The 20590-nt window shown below is 55.3% G+C and overlaps 1 protein-coding gene across 1 annotated transcript; it reads left to right on the plus strand.

The window, feature by feature from the left end:
* Positions 1 to 18891: 18891 nt before the first annotated feature.
* PPDPF (pancreatic progenitor cell differentiation and proliferation factor) lies at positions 18892 to 20500 on the plus strand. Its single transcript, XM_082856603.1, has 5 exons — positions 18892 to 19036; positions 19461 to 19541; positions 19797 to 19874; positions 19962 to 20058; positions 20130 to 20500. Exons 2-5 carry the CDS (start codon positions 19487 to 19489, stop codon positions 20245 to 20247), a joined length of 348 nt encoding a protein of 115 aa, XP_082712729.1. The 5' UTR covers positions 18892 to 19036; positions 19461 to 19486; the 3' UTR covers positions 20248 to 20500.
* The last annotated feature ends 90 nt before the right edge of the window (positions 20501 to 20590 follow it).

Here is a 20590-nt window from a genome sequence, read left to right on the forward strand (position 1 = left end):
GAGCCCACTGAAATCTTTGAGGTCTGCCCTGGTCTGCACACACAGGCCGGGTTCCCAGGGATGCAGAGTTTGCCAAGGAAAGAAATCAGCTCCCAGAGAGAGTCCCAGGCTGTGGCCCTGAGGCCTCCCCTCGATCTGTAGGAAGTGCGATGTCCCTGAGGATCCTGGGCAGACCAGGGCAATGACCAAAATGGGTTTCGGGGTGGGGGGGGATGGGTTAGTGAAGACCAGGGTCATGGCCTCTTCCGGGACCTCCAACCTTGTCAGCTCACCCATTACCGCATCTCCCCATGGCCGTGTCTCCATCTGCCTCAGAGCCCGAGGACACTCAGGTTAGGGTCAGGGTCTTGGAGAAGTTGGGGCAGGGTCTCAAAAAATGTGTGTGGGGGGAGCAGAGGCCCAGGGATCAGCACCTCCTGATGGGGCAGTGCCCACGGGGAACCCCCAGAGGTGGGACCCCCAGCAGGTAAGGAAGTAAAGATGGGCCGGGGCAGTGGTTGGGCGCCAAGCAGGTCTCCCTGCCCCGTGGGGAGGGTCTCTCCGGGAGGGGAGTGTGTCCGCCCACAGACCGGGCGCTGTATCCGCCCGCAGACCAGGCGCTGTGTCCGCCCACAGACCGGGCACTGTGTCCGCCCACAGACCGGGCGCTGTGTCCACCCACAGACCGGGCGCTGTGTCCGCCCACAGACCGGGCGAGAGGGGCTGGCAAGTGACCCGGCACCTCCTCGTCTGCTGATGCCATCAAACAGGAGCCAGGAATTAAAAATAAACGCCTGTGCGGAAAGCACGGCCCCCCCGCCCTGCCCAGCTGGCCTCTGTTTAATGCGTCCCCTCTGCCGAAGCTTAGGCAGGATCTGGGAGATGCCGTGACTGACGGAGGCTGGCATGGGACGGACCGAGGGGGCAGGAGGCCCGGGTCCCTGTGGACGCCACCCTAACTTCCCCCAGGGATCTCCAGCTGCCTGAAGCCTCAGAGGGTGTTTTCAGACGCCCACACAGACCTGAGGCTCGCCTCTCTGCTCTGGGCTCACCCGCTGCTGTCGCCTGGCAGGAGCCAAACCGCACTGGGCTGCCTGCACCAGGGGCTGCCTGCACCAGGGGCTGGGAGGCCGTGCTCCCCAGAGCAATGGCCGCTGCTAGTGGAAGCCAGCGTCCTCCCGCAAGGACCTGCTCGCTGACCTGAGGCAGGGGTCTCCAGTGGTCCCCCCAAGAGGCCTCCGTGTCCCCAGGACTTGCCCATCCGTCCTCAGCCGGACCACCTGCAGGGCCCTGGGAGCCCGAGCAACATGGTGTCTGGAGACACTGGGCTCACACAGTGGAGACACGGAGGGAGGTATGGTGCTACCTAACCCCGACCAGCAGCGCAGGGCTGCACCACCGCGTGGTCCAGCTAACTGGTGAACAGCTGCTAACCACCACGTGGCCCAGCTAACTGGTGAACAGCTGCTAACCACCGTGTGGTCCAGCTAACTGGTGAACACCTGCTAACTACTGAATAGTGTTTAATGACTACTACTAACTACTGATTCGTACTTAATAACCACTGAACAGTACTAAATAACTACTAATCACTGACTGGTACTGAATAACTATGGAATACTAAGCAATACTAAACACTATGTGATGCACTGAACAGCCACAGTCACCAAGCCTTGCGTGGTGGGGCTCCCAGGCAGCCTGAGGACCCATGGACCGAGAGGCAGCTGGGCACAGAGAAGCAAAGCACAGTGCCCAAGGTCACACAGCAAGGAGGGCAGAGCTCGCGGAAGGCTTGGAAGGCCTGAGCTGGGGCAGCGGTACGTCTGGACAAGCCCGCCCAGGTCCCAGCTGTGCTCTTCCCCTCTCCCAGGTCAGGCTCCGCCCCTGTAGCCCTTTTCCCACACCTGAGCCACTGGTCACAGCGGCCCCCGTAGCAGCCAAGGGTATGGGTGGGGGACGAGCAAAGAAAGGGCTCCTGCTAATGAGGCTGGTACGGGCTCCCAGGGCACTTTCTGGGCAGCGGGCAGAGGGAGGAGTACAGGCCCCGCCTTCTCAGCCCCTCCTATAGCTCCCAGGCCCAGACACGAGCTGTTTGGGGCGGGGCGACACAGACAGCCCCCTCTTTGGCGGGCAGGGATTTTCACGAGCCTGGGGAAAGAAGATCCAGCTAAAATTAACCGTTATCAAGCTGTCAGCCCTGGAAATAAACCCGCCTCCCATTGGCTGCGGGTGATGTCACTGCCGGGTTAATAATAACCTGCGAATGCAGAGCTTTCCACCTGTGCGTGTGCCTTCCTGGGGGGCCACGGCCCCAGCAGGTAGGGGCCAGCAACCCGGGTGATGGTCACAGGGGCCCAGACAGCAGCCTGAGGGGGGGGCGGGGGGGAGGGAGGGCTGCGGGTGTCTCAGAATGACATCGACCCCTGGCCTCGGGCCACAGGCTGCCCTCTGTCCCTGGGGCATTGGTGTGCATCCTTACATGTGGGGTCAGTCGCACCTGTCTCCCAGCCTACCTGGGCAGCAGGCCCCTGGGCGGCCTCAGGGACACATTCCCCTGCCCCTGGCTCTCCAGGCTGGGCACCCAGGGGACTGAGATGCCCTTGAGGCCGCAAGTTAAGTGGTCTCCATGGTGAAGAGGTACTCTTGGCTACCAGATCCCCTCAGAAGAGCAAGGTCACGGCCCCTAATCAGAGAAGGGAGCGGGGCCGGGCCACGTGCACACCAGCAAGACCCAAGGCCAGCCAAGGCCCCACCAGCCGGCCAGCCCTGTGCTCGGGTTCTGGGCCATGTGAAAGTAAGCCAGGGCCACGTACTGGACAATCCAGGCCCCCAAACACACCTCCTGCCAAACCTAGCGTGTCTGGGAGGGTTTGCGAGGCTGAGGCTGACCTGAGTCAGCCTAGAGAGGGGGACACAGCCCCTCAGAGAGGACGGCAGCTGGCCTGCCCTGCCCCCACCCATGCCCACCCATGCTGGGGCCACTGGAGCCGCGGGCCACCGGTACCTGCCACGCAGCCGGGAGCCGTCACCATGGTGAAGGAGCTGCGGCTCGCAGACGCCTCCCCACAGGCCCTCACTCCCCAGACACCCGGGGCGGGGGGCGGGCACCCACGCTTAGAGGGCAGCGGCAGCCCTGCCTGCGCTAGCCCAGCTCCCCCTGCTTCCGGCGAGCAGAGAGGGGGTCTGGCGGGCTGGGCCCTGCAGGGTCAGGGGCTCCAGCCTGGCGCCAGGAAGAGGGAGTGGCCAGGCCCCCCATTTGGCCCATTGCAGGCTGGGAGGCCAACCAGAGATGGGGAGGGACCAGCCTCTCGCGCCAAGAAGGGGCAGCCCTGCAGTGGGGCTGGGGACACGGGGGAGAACCAGGGGAGGGCTGCAGGCTCACCAACCCCCTCCACGGCCAGCCTTCTCTGGGCCCAGGAGAAAGAAGGGAGCAGGTGGGCATTTGCTGCATCACCTAGCTTCCCCTGCGCCTTGCTCGGTTCCCCTGGGCCCCTGGAGTGGGGGAGGGAGAGGCCTCAGCGCCACGCCAGCCTCCCCACCCCCAGGTTCAGAAATTTCCCTGGGGAACAGGAAGAGCCTTAGCAACTCTGCAGCCTGCCTTTTCTGCTCTTTGAACAGAGCTCCCCTCAGCTGGACAGTTGGGAATAACCTGCCTCAGGAGCCGGTGACCTCAGGGGCTCTTGGGATGAATTGATGCAGGAGGCTTTGGGCGGGGAAAGGACCGATCACCAAGGGAGGGCTCCAGCCTGCCCTTGAACGACGTAGAGAAACGTGCACAAATTACAAACGTGCTTGACCACCAGATCAAGAAATAGAGCGCTGCCTCATGCCCTCAAAGCCAACCGCTGCCTTGGCCTCTCCCGCTATACGTCGCTTTGCGTGAATGGAGTGTGCACTTTGTGTTCTTTTTTCTGGCTCCTCTCACCTGCCGTCATGTTTGTGACATGTGCCCTTGCTGCTGCATTTGGGAGGTGTTTGGTTTTTTTCACTGCTGTGTAGTATTCCGTTTCCAGTTTTGAACTACTGAAAACCCCAGCTTCGGCCTCCGAGCTTGCGGGGACCACCGTGCTCTGCTTGGAGCCCTGCTTCAGGGCTGTGGTCAGACTGTCCCCGGGGAGCCAGGAGGGTGGGCGCTTGAGAGCTCACAGCCCTGAGGGTCCAGTGTCCACTGACTGGAGCAGCTGCTGCCGGACTTCGTCCAGTTTCACAGTCATTTCTGGACACGGGCTGGCCTTCCCGCCACTTCTCTGCAGTTGGAAGCAGGAGTTGAGTCCATACATGTCAACTTCTTTTCTGAAACAATTTCAAACTTACAGAAGAGTTGCAAGAAGGGCACCAAGAACGCTGCCTTATGCCCTGCGTCCACATCACTAATTCTTCATACCTGCCCTGTCTGCTGTACTGTTCTCTGTCTCTCTCTGTGTCCGCTTATATTATTGTCTCTGAAACATTTGGGAAAAGGTTGCATAAATCATTGCCTCGACCCCTTAGTACTTCAGTGTACGTTTCCAGTTGATACAGTCCCTCAATCTGCAGTCCAGCTTCTAATTGTGTCACTTGTCCCAGGGATATTTTTCGTAGCTGTATTTTTCCCAATCCAGGATCACACGTTGGTTTTGGTGGTCAAGGTCTTAGTTTCCTTAACCTGAAACAGATCCTCGGCCATTTGTGTCTTTCATGACACAGACGTTTTTAAAGAGTGGAGACAAGCTGTTTTGCAGGATGTCCCTCTGCTGGGGGTTTTTCTCATGTTTCTGCATGAATAGATTCACATTTTATTTTTCCGGCAGGAATTCCACAGGAGCAATGCATGTCAGTCAGGCAGGTGCCTGACGTCAGCTTACCCAGCAGTGGTGGCGTTATCCTCGACCAACTGGTGGAGGTGGTGTCCACCAGCTTTCCCTGCCGTGAAGTTACTCTTTTTCCCTTTGTAATGATTAAATACTTAATGAGGATGCACTTTGGATTCGATAAGTATCCTTTTCCTCGTTAAAATCCCTCTCAACTTAGCACTCATGGAGAATTCTTAACTGAATCAATTTTACTGTGATGGTTGTGTTTTTAAGTTATTTATATATTTTTATTTTTGAGTTATGCAGAAAGTTGGCTTTTTGAAAGATGTACAGTTCTGTGAATGTTAGCACAGGTACAGACTCCTGTAGCCACATCAATTGGGACACAGAATCCCCCAAGACCCTAAAAATCTCCCCTGTGCTCACCCTTTATACTCACCTCTTCCTCCTACTCAGAGTCACGGATCTCTTCCCCATCACCATAGCTTTGTCTTCTTGAGAATGTCATGTAAATGGAAGCCTACAGTGTGTTATCTTTTGGGTCCGGCTTTTCTTTTTTTAAAGTGGTTTTTTTTCCCCCATTTATTTATTTTTGGCCGCGTTGGGTCTTTGTTGCTGCGCACGGGCTTTCTCTAGTTGCAGCGAGTGGGGGCTACTCTTCGTTGTGGTGCGCAGGCTTCTCATCGCAGTGGCTTCTCTTGTTGCAGAGCACGGGCTCTAGGCACGCAGGCTTCAGTAGTTGTGGCGCACGGGCTCAGCAGTTGTGGCTCACGGGCTCTAGGCACGCAGGCTTCAATAGTTGTGGCGCACGGGCTCAGCAGTTGTGGCGCACAGGCTCTAGCGCGAAGGCTCAGTAGTTGCAGCGCACGGGCTTGGCTGCTCCGTGGCATGTGGGATCTTCTCGGACCAGGGATCGAACCCGTGTCCCCTGCACTGGCAGGCAGATTCTTTTTCTTTTTTTTTTAACATATTTATTGGAGTGTAATTGCCTTACAATGGTGTGTTAGTTGCTGCTGTATAACAAGGTGAATCAGCTGTACATAGACATATGTCCCCGTAGCTCCTCCTTCTTGCAGCAGGCGGATTCTTAACCACTGCGCCACCAGGGAGGTCCCAGGTCCGGCTTCTTTCATTCAGCATAATGCTTTGAGAGTCACCCAGGTGATTACGTGTTTCAGTGGTTCATTCCTTTTTAACAATGAATGGTATTCCGTGTGTGGATGGACCGCAATTTGCTTATCCTTCACCCACTAGGTGATGTTTGGGTTGTTTCCAGTCTTGGCAGTTATGAATAAAGCCACCATAGGCATTTGTGTACAGGTTTTTGCGAACATAAGTTTGAATTTCTCTTGGACAAATGCCCAGCAGTGGGATTGCTTGATCATTTGTCAGGCGTGTGACTCGCTTTCTAAGAAGCGGCCACACTGGTCTCCAGGGTACTGGTACCATTTCGCATGCCGCAGCAGCCTGTGAGAGTTCCAGTTGCTCCACGCCCTCAACAGCACTTGTTCTCATCAGTCTCTTGTTGGAAATTTTGTTTTAGCTCTTCTAATGGGCGTGCGATGCTATCCCATCCTGGTTTTAATTCCATTTCTCTTATAACTGATGACGTTGAAGAACTTTCCCTGTGCTGAATGGTGCATTCTCTTTAGTGAAGTTCCGTTCAGGTCTTTTATCCTTTTAAAAACAAAGAGCGTTATTGAGATGTCATTTACATACCATAAAGTTCATCCATGTAAAGTACATATATAGAAAGCATAATGCAGTGGCTTCTAGCATATTCAGAGTTGTGCAACCACCATCATAATCTAATTTCTGAACATTTTTATCATCCCAGAGAGAAACCCTGCGCTATTAGGTAGTCACTCCGCTACCCCGAAGCAAGCCCCTGGCAACCCCGAATCTACTTCCTGTCTCTGTGGGCTTGCCTGTTCTGGGCATTTCATATAAATGGAATCCTACAGGACCGGACACTTTCACTTAGAGTGTTTGCAGGCTCATCCACACTGTAGCATGTGTCAATAGTACCTCATTCCTTAGTTATACCATGTTTGGTCGTCATTCGTCAGTTGATGGGCATCTGGGTCGTTCCCACTTTTTACCTACTAGGAATGATGCTGCCATGAACATTCCTGTCTAAGCTCTCTGTGTGGATATATGTTTTCACTTATCCTGAGTAGATATCTAGGAATAGAATTGTTGGGTCATATGGTGACTATATTTAAACTGTTTTCCACAGCAGCTGCACCATTTTACATTCCCAGCAGCAATGTAGGAGCATTCCAGCATCTCCACATCCTCACCAACATTTGTTATGGGTCTGTCTTTTTGATTACAGTTATTCTATGGGTCTGAAGTGGTGTCTCATTACAGTTTTGACCTGCAGTTCCCGAAAGACTAATGATGTTGAGCATCTTTTCATGTGCTTATCAGCCATATGTATATCTTCTTCGGAAAAATGTCTATTCAGAGCCTTAGTCCGATCTTTCAGTGGGTTGTTTATTTTCTTAGTGTGGAGTTTTGAGAGCTCTTTATGTATTCTGAATACAAGGCCTTCATCAGATATTTGACTTGCAAATATTTTCTCCCTGTCTGCGGCTTGCCTTTTTATTCACTTAACAGTCATTCGTAGCACAAAAGTTTTTCATTTTGATGAAGTCCAATGCACCCAATTTTTTCTTGTGTGGAATGATCCATTGACATTGGCAAACCCCAGATCACAAAGATTTTCTCCCCTATTTTCTTCTAAAAGTGTTATAGTTTTACGTTTCACACTTACATACAATATCCATCTTGAGTTAATTTTCCTATAAGGTGTGAGATTTAGGTCAAGATTCATTTTTCTTGCATATGGATGTCCAGTTCTTCCAGCATCATTTGTCTAGAGATTATACTTTCTCCATTGAATTGCTTTTGCACCTTTTTCAAAGCACCATTGGACCTATGTGTGGAGCTATTTCTGGACTCTGTTCTGTTACACTGATTTTTGTGTCTATCTCCACACCAAGACCACACTGAATCAATTATTGCAGTTTTATAGCAATTGCTAAAATCAGGAAGTGTGTGAAAAGAATAATCTCTTTAACAAATGGTGCTGTGATAATTCTACATCCATTTGCAAAAGAATGAAGTTGGATCCCTACCTCACACCATATACAAAAATTAACACGAAATGGACCAAAGGCCCAATAAATCTATAAAACGGTTAGAAGAAAACATAGGTGTAAATCTTCATGACCTTGGATTTGGCAATAGATTTTTAGATATGACACCAAAAACACAAGCAAAAAAGAAGAAATAGGTAAATTGAACTTCATCAAAATTTCAAACTTTCATGCAACAAAGGATACTATCAAGAAAGTGAAAACACAACCTACAGAATGGGAGAAAACATTTTCAAATCATAATGAGTAAGGGTCTAGTGTTCAGAATATATAAGGAACACTTACAACTCCATAATAAAAAGACAAATAACCCAATTTTTAAATGACCAAAGGATATGAATAAACTTTTTTCCAGAGAAGATACACAGATTGTCAATAGGCACATGAAAAACTGCTCAACATCATTAGTCATTACGTACCTAGAAACAGACCATCAAAATATATGAAGCAAAACTGTCTGAACTGAAGGAAGAAATAGAGAGTTCTTCACTAATGGAGACTTCAATACTCCCCTCTCAATAAAGGACAGAGCAACCAGAGAGAAGATAAGGAAACAGGGGGCTGAAATAATGTGCTAAACCAACTAGATGTAACAGACATGTGCAGAACACCCCATCCAACAACAGAACACACATTCTTCTCAAGTGCACATGGGACAATTTCTACAATAGACCATGTGTTAAGCCCACAAATTAAATCTCAGTAGATTTTTTAAGATAGATATCATACAAAGTGTCTTCTTCAACCACCATGGGATAAAGTTAGAAATCAATAACAGAAGTAAAATTCACAACTTTGCAGAAATTAAACAACACACTCAAACAACCAATGGATCAAAGAAGAAATCACAAAGAAAATTAGAAAATGCTTAGAGATGACTGATAATGAAAATACAACATATCAAAACTTATGAGACATAGAAAATAATGATGCTAAGGGTAAAATTTATAGCTATACACACTTACATTAAAAAACAAGAAAGATCTCAGACTTCCCTTGTGGCGCAGTGGTTAAGAATCCGCCTGCTAATGCAGGGGACACGGGTTTGAGCCCTGGTCCGGGAAGATCCCACATGCCGCGGAGCAGCTAAGCCCATGCGCCACAACTACTGAGCCTGAGCTCTAGAGCCCACGAGCCACAACTACTGAAGCCCGTGTCCCTAGAGCCCGTGCTCCGCAACAAGAGAAGCCCACGCACCACCACGAAGAGTAGCCCCCACTCGACACAACTAGAGAAAAGCCCGTGTGCAACAATGAAGACACAACGCAGCCAACAATTTTAAAATATAAATAAATAAATAAATAAATTTTTAAAGTTTAAAAAAAATAAACAAGAAAGATCTCACATCCTCAACCTAACTTTACACCCTAAGGAACTAGAAGAAGGACAAACTAAACCCAAAGCTGGAAGAAGGAAGGAAGTAGTAAGATTAGAGAAGAGCTCAATGTGATATAGAATAAAAGCAGTAGAGAAAATCAGTGGAGCCAAAAGGTGGTTCTTTGAAAAAAATCCACAAAATGTCCTTTAGCTACGTAGGCGAAGAAAACAAAGAGAGAAGCTTCAAATTACTGCATCAGAACTAAGTCCTCCTATACATGGTCAAATGATGTTTGACTAGAGTGCCAAGACTACAGGGAAAAAAGAGGCTTTTCAACCAACGGTGCTGGAAAACTGGCTACCCACCTGCGAAAGAATGAAGATGGACCCTTACCTACCCTATATACAAAAATTAACTCAAAATGGATGGAGGACCTAAAGGTAAGACCTAAAACTATAAAACTCTTAGAAGAAAACAGGAAAAAACCTTCATGACACTGCATTTGGTGATTATTTCTTGAATATAACACCAAGAGCACAGGTAACAGAAGAAAAAAATAGACAAATTGGACTTCATGAAAAAAATTTTAAATTTGCACCTCAAAAGAAACTATAAACAGTAAAAACGCAGCCCACAGAACGGAGGAAAATAGCTGCAAAGCAGATATCTGATGAAGAATTGATATCCAGAATATATATAAAACTCCTAAAATTCGGGCTTCCCTGGTGGCGCAGTGGTTGAGAGTCCACCTGCCGATGCAGGGGACACGGGTTCGTGCCCCGATCCGGAAAGATCCCACATGCCGCGGAGCGGCTGGGCCCATATGGCCGCTGAGCCTGCACGTCCAGAGCCTGTGCTCTGCAACGGGAGAGGCCACAGCAGTGAGAGGCCCACGTACCGCAAAAAAAAAAAAAAAAAAACTCCTAAAATTCAACAAGAAAACAAACAGCCTAATTCAAAAATGAGAAAAATACTCGAACAGACATTTCTCCAAAGAAGATATACAAGTGGCCAAGAAGCACATGAAATGCAGCTCAACATCGCTGATCATTAGGGAAATTCAAATCAGAACTACAATGAGATACCACATTGAGAGAATGTAGAGAAATATGAACACCTGTGCACTGTTGGTAAGAATGTAAAATGGTACAGCCACTATGCAAAACACTATGGTAGTTCCCAGAAATATTAAAAATAGAATTACCATATGATCCAGCAACTCTACTTCTGGGTATATACCCTAGAGAACTGAAAGCAGGGTCTCAAAGAGATATTTGTACACCCATATTCACAGCAGAATTATTCAAAATAGTTAAAATGCGGAAGTGGATCCAAGTGTCCGTAAGCAGATGAATGGATAAGCGAAGTGTGGCCTATGCATGCAGTGGAATATCGTTCAGCCTGGAAAAGGAAAGCAATTCTGAAACAAGCTACACCACGGGTAAAGCTCGAGGACAGTATGTACCAGGTAGCCAGTCACAGAAAGACAAATACTGTGTGATCCCACCTACACGAGACACTTAGTCAAAATCATACGAAGAGAAAGTCAAAGGATGTTTCTGGGAGGAGGGGAAATGGGCAGTGCTCGCTTAACGGGGGCAGAGTTTCAATTCTACAAGATGAAAGAGCTTTAGAGACAGTTGGTGCTGGTGGCTGCACAACATTATGAATGTATTTATTACCACCGAACCGCACCCTTCAGAATGGTTAAGATGGGAATTCCCTGCAGTCCAGTGGTTAGGACTCTGCTTTCACAGCCGAGGCCCAGGTTCAATCCCTGGTCGGGCAACTGAGGTCCTGCAAGCCGGCAGCACGGCCCAAGGAAAACAAAAATGGTTAAACTGTTATGTGTATTTTACTGCAATAAAAAAAAAAATTGGAAAAGAAGAGAAAGTACTGATGTGTGCTACAATTTGGATGAACTTTTTTTTGTTGTTTTTTTTTTTGCGGTACGCGGGCCCCTCACTGTTGCGACCCCTCCCGTTGCGGGACACAGGCTCTGGATGCGCAGGCTCAGCGGCCATGGCTCACGGGCCCAGCCGCTCCGCGGCATGTGGGATCTTCCCGGACCAGGGCACGAACCTGCGTCCCCTGCATCGGCAGGCGGACTCCCAACCACTGCGCCACCAGGGAAGCCCAACATGGATGAACCTTGAAAACAGTACGCTGAGTGAAAGAAGACACACACAACAGACCAGACCACATGCTGTGTGATTCCATTTATATGAAACATCCAGAATAGGCAAAATCATAGAGACAGAAAGTAGATTAATGGGGCGGGGCTGAGGGAGGGGCGTTGCTTAGTGGATACAGGGTTTCATTTGGGGCTGGGGATGAAATGCTTTGGAACTAGATAGAGGTGATGGTTACATGGCATTGTCAATGTATTCAATGGTTGCCACTAGATTGCCCACTTTAAAATGGTTAGTTTTAGTTTATGGGAATTTTACCTCAATAAAAGGATTTGGGTATTGCAATTTCTCTATATTCTTACTTTTCAAAAATGTTTTAGTTCTCATAGATCATTCGTGTTTCTGTGTTAATTTTAGGATCTACATCTTTTTAAAACTTTTGCTGAGATTTTTATTGGAATTGCGCTAAATCTATATGTCAGTGTGGAGGGAACCGATGTCTTTACTGTGTTGGGTCTTCGTTTATTGGGCCTTCTTTGATTTCTTTCATTAGCTTTAATTTTTGCCCTACAAATCCTATACGTGTTTTATTAGGTTTATAGCTAAGTGTTTCATGTCAGCGTGTCACTATTATAAATGGTATTTAAAAAAATTTCTGCTTGTAAAATCCCTAGTATGTAGGACTGTGATTTTGCCCACTGACGTTGTATCTTGCTGATCTCATTCACTCAGTTAGGCTTTTTATAGATTCCTTGATGACAGACCACCACGTTGTCTGTGAAGAGGGACAGTTTTAGTGCTCGCTTGTAACCAGTATGCCTTTTGTTTCTTTTCCTTGCCTCATTGTACGGGCCATGACTTCCAGTAGACGCTGAATATTCATCGCGAGAGTGGACACCTTTGCTCCCTACCCAGTCCTGGCGGGAGGACCCTGTCTTTCTGCATCAAGCACGGTGTCTGTTGGCCGTACTTGCTGGGAGTTCGCGGGTGTAAGCAATGCTCCTTACGAGATTGAAGACGTCCTTTTCTCTTCCTCGTTTGCATGGTTTTGATCATGAATGTGTTTGCCAAAGCTCATTCCCCGTCATTTGACACGCGCGCTCACGCTTGTGTGCTGGTGCATTTTTACAGCAGCCCCTTTAAGGCCTTTGTCAGTCATTACAGCATCTGCCACCCCAGAGTCAGCGTTTGCTGGCTGGTGCTGCTTCTCAGGCCAGCCGAGCTTCTCCTGACGCTTTGCCCTGGCTAACTCTATTTTATTTAGTTTTAATTTTTTTTGGCTGCGCCGTGGGGCTTGCAGGATCTTAGTACCAGGGATTGGACCCAGGCCCTCAGCAATAAAAGCTTGGAGTCCTAACCCCTGGACCACCAGGGAATTCCCTCGCCGAGTAACTTTAGATCTCACCCTGAGGTTCCGTATTCTCGAGGAATAAACGCTGATTTGCCGTCCGCCTCGGGTGGAACTCCAGGGCGCCGAAGCGCTTGCTCCTGACAGCTCTTCCCAGGTTTGTCTTTGCTTTCCGCCCTCCTCGCGCCTCCACGCTGGAAACCTGCAATGTCTTTTACTACACAATCCACCCTTTCATCGACTGTATTTCTTGAGCACCCACAACAGGCTGACTCTTTCTTAGCCACTGGGGGCTGAACAGGTGCAAGGTCAGCCCTCCTAGATTTTACTTAACCAGCAAAAAAACCAGTTAGGTTATTTCCAGTAGTGAAAAGTGCTATAAATAGTGACTTTCGCCAAGCACCTGCTACGTGCCAGGTCCTGGCGCTTCCCGTTTTACCGACAAGGACACTGGGAAACAGCAAAGTGCTCCCACATCGTAGGCATTCATTAAACATTCGTCAGCAGTTTTATTTCTTCTGCAGATGGTGGCCTCACCTACAGAGGCCCAGCTCCTGCTAGAGAGCCCGGCAGTCACTGCCACCAGAGAAGAGGTCTTCTGACCGGAAGGCAAGGGGCGGCCCGTGCCGTGGTCCTGGTGGGGAGCAGGTGGAGGAGCCCCGAGGGCCCCACCCTGCTCGGACTTTCCAGAGCCCTCACCTCACCCCCAAACGCCTGCGGCCAGAGCAACCACGCGGGCACCGTGACAGCAACGGCCCCTGGATTAGAGCAGCACCTGGCCCCTCCCGTCCGGTCTTCACGGAACACCCGTCAGGAAGGTGCCGTCACCACCCCAATCCTGGCGGGAGGGGATGGGGCTCGGGAACAGCCGGGACCCGAGCCCCAGGCCCAAGCCTTGCCCCCCCAGCCTTGGGAGCCCATGGCCATCAGCCGTCCTGCCCCTTCCGCAGTGCAGACGTCCTGCGTGTGGCCGTCTCCAGCCCTCCCGACAATTTTCCTGTCACCGCTCCCCGGGTGGCTGGAGGCTCATGTGTTGCGTCCTGACCCCGCGCCCAGCCTGCCCACCCTGAGCCCTGCAGGAGCCTCCAAGCACACGGGCCATCACCCCCTGGGGCCAGCGGAAGGGAAGGGCTGACCTCTCCTGAGCTTGGCCCTTGTCCCAGACCCCGTCACCACCCACCCTGAAGACGGAGCAGCCCCTGCCCAGGCCTCGCGGGTCACCATTGGCCGCTGGGGTTTGGGAACCTGCACGAGCCTGTGTTTCCCCAAGGCTGGAGCCGCACCCGGGGGTGGCCAGCAAGACAAGGGCCCTGAGGTGGGCCCAGCGCCTCCGAGGACACCAGACGGGGGTGCAGGCCCTCTGGGGGCCATCCCGTGCCATCTACGCATGGGCTGGGGTGGACCAGATGGAGGCCGAGACCCCTCACCCCTTCCCCCGTTCTAACCAGCGTCCCCGATGCCAGCTGTGGGGAGTGACTGGCGGAGCCCCACCTTCCTGGCTTAGTAAATACAGCCTTTACACATTCGCTTTTAAAAAAACAAACAAAACAAACGCTCTTTTTGGATTATCTGATCTTGAAGTCGTTGGTGAGGTTGAGAGTGAGGCGGACAGGGCCAGGCTGGCCCAGCAGCCTGCTGGAGGGTGGCCTGGGGAGGTGCGAGACGCCGCCACCAGGGCTCCTTCAGGGAAGGCCTCCCCGCCCGGCCAGGAGTGGTCAGCACACGGCCCCCACCGCCCCTCCTCCAGGGTCGGCCTGGGCCGCAGAGCCGCCACACCCCAGGCTCACTTCCCCCGCTGGCTGCCTGGGGCCTGACGCAGGTCACCCTGACAGTCTCTCCTCGCTCCAGGGCTCCCCATGGGACCGCCGCAGCCCCACCGGGCAGCCACCTGAGCTGACACCACCTCTCGCCCAGTCCTGCGTCCTCCCGGCTCCCCCCACAGGTGCAGGTCACCAACACACATCCTGCACCCCAACCTCTGCCTCAGCAGCTGCTCCCAAGACACTTCTAGAGGAGGGAATCCCAGACAGGAAGTGGCCACAGCGGGTCACAGCTGCGTGCCCTGCCGGCCCAGGGTCCCAAACCCTGGCGGCCAAGGGTGACCCCAGGGCACGGCTGGCCTCGCCCTCAGCCCCGGAGGCACAGGCTTCACAGGCTCTCTACCCAGCGAGGGGGTCACGTGGCCTGGTCAGCCTAAGGAGGGCCCTGCTGACCGAAGCCAGAGGACCTGGGTGGAGAGAATGGAACAGAGTTGAGGGCCACCAAGCTCTAAATGTGGAAGAGGGAGCAATAGCCCCCAGAGCTGGGCAGGGGGCAGCCAGAGAACCCCTCCCGGTTCTTGTCCCCCCTCCCCGAACCCTCCTCCCCAGCTGCCCAGGCCTGAGCCAGGCCCAGGGAGCCCCAGGGAGGCAGCAGCCTGGGCCCCACGGGGAACAGATGGGGGTGTGGCTGTGTCGGGGCCATCCCAGGGGCCCGGCACTGTTTGTGAGCCGGGCGGAGGAGAGGCTGCGGAGGCCCCAGGGCGGGATGGCCCAGGCTGTGAGGCCGGCACAGAGTGACAAAGGTGCCACGTGCTCTCCCCCACCCCATCCCCTGAGGAGCCCCTGAGACATCTCATCTTCTGCTCCCCTCCAGGAGGCAGAACCTGACTTCAACCTCCCCATACCCACAGCCCAGTGCACCACGGCTCTCTCCAGCCCCAGGGCCTTTGCACCTCCCTGCACTAGTGCTGAGACAGCACGTCCTCAGCCTCTGGGGACTGAGCCTGGAGAGGGCAGGGGCTACTGCTCACCGCCCCTGGCACACCTGGTCTTGCACTGCCTGCCTCACCGGCGGGTTACCCATGGCTCTGGATGGCTGGAAGCCACAGCAGCAAGGCCAGCACCAGCCTCCCTCCCCGAGCCCCTCCCAGCAGAAGCCCTGGTGGCCCTCCTGGCCCTAAGCTGACCCTGTTCTCCAGAGCAGCCCCCAAGTCTCAGCTCTCTCTGCTCAGACCCCGCCATGGGATGGCTCTACCCCAGGGGCCCCGATCCGTCTGGCCTCCCACTTCTCACACTGCTGCTCCCCCCTCCCCTGGGAGTACTCGGCGTGCCTCCTGGGCCCCCGGAATGGCACCAACCCTCATTCCCCCAGCTGTGTCCCCTCCTCAGTGACCACCAGGTTCAGGATTTGGACAGGTCACCTCGCCAAACCCTACCCCCTCCTGACCATATGAGCGGTCCATGGCCCTGGGCAGGCCCCTCATGCTGGCCTCCCCAGCTTCGGGCCCTGGCACCCCAGTCCTGTTGGAGGCATGCATGAGGGGCACCCCACGAGATGCCCACACACTCAGCCGCTGACCACAGGGACACGGGAGTTCACAGAAGGGGCAGAGAGCCCTGTGGCTTAGGGTCCTTCAGAGCAAGACAAGCCTGGGTCTTGCTGGAACATTCCATCCTCCTCATGTCAACTGCACTGACCAATCTGCCCTGTCAGTGAGCCCTCAGGCCTGGCTGCCTCTCCCACTGCAGGTCCTGCCACTGGCCCCCCACCCCGTCCAAGGCCAGCAGCCCCCCTGCTCTTGCCCGGCAGCTCTGAGCACTGGGCCCTCCCCAGCTCCCCCTCAGCTGAAACCTGACAACCCCTCTCCTGTCCCCCCTCACCGAGTGGACACTTTCCTTCTAGGCCTGCCCCTCTGCTGGAAGGGGCGCCTACCTGACTCACCCCCACTCCCCATGCCCGGCCGAGCCATTTGCACACAGTAGGTGCTCAGCCAACCCAAGCACTGGGTGAACAGAGCAGCACACGGTCCAGTCAGGGCCCCCGTCTCACTCAGAGACCCCTGCCAGCGCCCCTGCCTGGCTCCTGTGTCCCTACCACAAACCCACGAAGGCGGTGCCCTTGTCCTCAGTTTCCCTAGCACGCGGCGAGAGCTGGCACCCGCCACCTTCGCAAACCACACAACACCCAATCCAATCATGCTTCGAGCTCGCGGGGGGCTGCCCCCCACTTGGGGACGGCCCGATGCTGCCAGCTTCCAACCGGTGGTGTGCCTCGGGGGAGGGCAGGAGGGGTAGACACGTGCAACCGGGCAAGTCGGTGGGCTGGGGTGAGGGCGCTCTGCTGCCCATCCCAGGCAAACACGTGGTCAGGGGCTGGCAGCAGAGCTGAGACCAGAGGGGAGAGGCTGCCCCGCACAGTGGGCAGCTCTGTGAGGCCCTGAGCAGAGCTGATGGCCAGAGCCCACATGGACCCAAGTGGCCAACAACCGAGCAACAGGGCCCTGGTACATTTGATCCACGACCAGGCTCGGGGTTTGGTGAGCATGGGAGGAGTGGCGGATGGCAAATGGCCCTTACGAATTAAATCTGATTTGCAGTAAAGTCACCATCCAGAATTAACGCCCTGGAGGAGGGCAGGAAGACGGCCAGGCCGTGCCTGTGGTGACCCTGGGAAGCAAAGGTCTCTGGCTGTGAAGGGAGGTTGAGGTGAGGGCTTGGGGGGCCACGCGTCCCTCCTTCAGGGTCTTGTTTCACGGCTATGAGCAATCCAGCTGACCCTCGCTGTGAACCACGGTTATCTTGGAAGCCCATGAAAGATGTGGCTGGATGGGTGGCAGGGAGAGACGCTGGAGCCGTCCTTTTCGCAGTGACCAGCAGGGGCCCAGTCCATGGGGACACCAGGAAGAGACGGGGAAGGCCAAGAAGGAATGAGAGTCACCTGGGCCAGGTAGCTGCACCTCCTCCAGGGTCCCCTGGCCACACTGCAACCCAAGCCAGGTCGCAGTTAGGAGGTCAGCAGCTTTGACCCCCACACAGCCCAATAAAGGGTTACATTCAGGGGCAGCAAGGCTGCTCCCCTCCTGGGGCCTCAGTTTCTCCGTCTCCTGAGTGAGAAGTTGGACTGAGGCTCAGGAATCCTGGAGGGGTCCTTGAGGGGGTGTGAGGATATAGAGGGCCCAGCCCAGGGGGTTATGGGATCTTCCTGATGGCCCCCCACTGAAGCCACCACAGATCTCCTGAGACCCTCCCAGCCAGCAGGGGCGAGACTGCCCAGCCAGGGCCTAGAGCCAAAGAGCCAGGGAGAGGACAGGGGGACTTCCCCTCCCTACAGAGGGAGGCTGGGGGTCGGGGTCGGGGGGGAAGGCCGATTTCCACACTGGAAAGGAAGTCCTCCTCCCGGTTGAAGAGCCAGGGTGTGGCAGGGCCCAGGCCCTGCACGGAACATTCTGGGGCTGCCCAAAACTGGGGGCCTCGCCTCCAGCTACTGGTGACATCCCCAAACAGAGGTCTTTACCCCACCCACTGACATAAGCTTCCCCCTCTGCCTGCCCTCCTTTCCTCTCTCCCTCCTCCCCCACCCATGCCTTGCAAGCAGCTGGATGCAAGCTGGCACTGAGAACGGGGAGTGGGTTCCAGAGCCCCCAGAGCTGTGAGGGAGACATGGGTGGGCTCCCCAGCTTCCCACCTGCAATGAGGTCCCTGAAGGGCTGGAAAGCTAGAGGCACACAGCTCGTTCTGGGTGGCACCCAGGCCGACAGCTGGCGGAGGGCACCCGCTGGCGGGGGCCCACGTCTGGTTGAGCAGATGTCCCCCCAGTATGGGTGAGAGTGGGGAGTGCCCCATCCTGAGCAGAGAAGGCCAGAGCAGAGGGGCACTGCGAGGGCTGGGCCTGCGGGGCTCAGCCCAGGACTGGGCGCAGCGCAGAAACAGACCAGAAGTGCAGGGGCCACCGTCCAGCACCCCCGCCGCCTCCACGGAGCAGGAAAGGTGGAGACAGGCTGGACTAGCAGCAGGCCTGGGTCCAAAAGGATGGCCAGGGCCCGGGAAGGTGGGACGAGAGGTGGGAGGGAGACAGGCCCTGCTCTAGGACTGGGGCAGCGGTTATTTAACCACCCCAAGCCCAGGCCAGGCCTGGATGCGCTGCCCGGGCAGCCCAGGTCAGACGGACGCTGCAGGGCTGGACTTCCTCCAAGGGCAGCCAGCTAGGGCCAAGCCACGGGGGCGGGGCAGGGCGGGGCGGGGCGGGGCCAGGCTGAGCTTGGGGCGGCGCCTAGCAGGCCTCGCAGGGGTCCTGGGCGGGACTGGAGCCTAGCAGGGGCGTGGCCTCGCCGGGGCTGGGGCGGGGCCGGGATCGGGGCGGGGCTCGCAGGGCCCGGGGCGGTGCCGCCATATAAGGGGGCGCGTCCGCGCGTGCGCGCCCAGCGCGTCTGGGTCGTGGAGCCGTCGGCCGCTATCTCCTGTGCGGATGGGCTCAGTGGCCTAGCGCCCCGGTTCCCGCCGTCCGTGATCGAGCGCCGAGGCCCGCGAGGGGTCGCCGCCGAGGTGAGGGCCCGGGCGGCGCGTGGGTGGGATCTAGCGGCCCGAATAGGAGCGACGGCTGGCGGGGCGGACCGCCCGGCGTCCGGGAGGACCGAAGAGCGCGGGTGGGGAGGGGGCGGCGGGCAGGGCCCGGGGCGCGGAGCTGGGAGCGCGCCGGCTGCAGGCAGGGCCGCTTCCCGGAGCCCCAGGCCGGCGGCCCCGCGCACAAAGCGCCTTTGTTGTCCCGCGCAGCCTGTTGGGGCTGGTTAGAGCCGCCTGCGCGGAGAGGGCGGTCCCGGAGTTCCGGAGCCCCGCCTCGGCTCGGTAAACAAACCTGGCGTCCGCCCCTCCCGAGAACCCACGCGGCTGACCCTGGGGTCCGGGTGGGGAGTGCCCTTCGCGAGAGGCAGCGGTGACCGAAGGGGCTCCCCGACCCCCGCGTGCGCAGGTTTCCACCAGCCCACAAGCAAGAGCATGGCAGCCATCCCCTCCAGCGGCTCGCTCGTGGCCACCCACGACTACTACCGGCGTAAGTAAGCCCCTTGCCCGCCCCCCCACCAAGTCTGACCCGGGCTCCCCCACCCAGCTTGTGGTGTCAGCTCCAGTTCCTTAAGAATCCGTATCCGAGTGGGGAGTGAGCAGCTAAGGACCCCTGGCACTGCCTGTGCTGCAGGCAAAGCCCTGTGCTGCAGGCAAAGCCCTGTGCTGCAGGCAAAGCCAGCCCTTCGTCCGGTGGGCTGGGGGCTCAGTGCCCTGTGGAGCTGACCTGGCCTCTTCTCTCCAGGCCGCCTGGGCTCCACTTCCAGTAACAGCTCCTGCGGAAGTGCCGAGTACCCTGGGGAAGGCATCCCCCGCCACCCCGGTGAGCGCAGGTCCACCCCTGGCTGTCCCCAGGGACTCACTGGAGGGGGTGGGCAACAGCACCGTGACCTCACTTTGCTTCTCTCAGGTCTCCCCAGAGCTGACCCCGGACACTGGTGGGCCAGCTTCTTTTTCGGGAAGTCCACTCTCCCGTTCATGGCCACAGTGTTGGAGTCCCCAGCGCAGTGAGTCCACCTTCCTGGGGGCCGTGGGGGGGGCAGGTGGTAGCAGCCTCTGACCACGTGCTCTCCTCCAGCTCAGAACCAGCCCAGGCCTCCACCGGCATGATCACCTGTGACCTGGCTCGGGAAGCCGTGGGGAAGCAGCAGCCTGGCGGCCAGCCTGGCCAAACCAACTCCAGGCCCCCGTCCTGAGTGGCCACCACCAGCTGCCGGGCGGGCTTCCTCCCCAGGCGCTGGGCTCATCAGAGCCCCCCTCCTTCCCCTCCCTGAGAGTGATCAGGCTGCAGCCAACACAAGCAGTTGGGTTTTTAATATCAAAACAGCAGAACACCAAAAAGGAAGTTGAGAGAACTTCACTCTTTACTATCCAAGCCACATGAGAGCCTTCCCGGCACCCTCTAACCTGTGCCTTTGCACCGAGTAGAAAATAAACAAGCAGCCAGCAGCCACATGGTGTGTGTGTGTGAGCTCCATGCCACCCCCACCCCCGCGGGAGGAGTCACCAGCCCCTCAAACTTCTCACTTCCTGGGCCCT

Source organism: Leucopleurus acutus (genome assembly GCF_964270905.1).
Source record: "Leucopleurus acutus genome assembly, chromosome: 16".
Classification (NCBI taxonomy): domain Eukaryota; kingdom Metazoa; phylum Chordata; class Mammalia; order Artiodactyla; family Delphinidae; genus Leucopleurus; species Leucopleurus acutus.

Coding starts and splice junctions, on each gene's coding strand:
- PPDPF (XM_082856603.1), top strand. CDS start 19,487: ATGGCAGCCATCCCCTCCAGCGGCTCGCTCGTGGCCACCCACGACTAC. Junction 19,542..19,796: donor CACCCACGACTACTACCGGC/GTAAGTAAGCCC, acceptor TCTTCTCTCCAG/GCCGCCTGGGCTCCACTTCC. Junction 19,875..19,961: donor AGGCATCCCCCGCCACCCCG/GTGAGCGCAGGT, acceptor TGCTTCTCTCAG/GTCTCCCCAGAGCTGACCCC.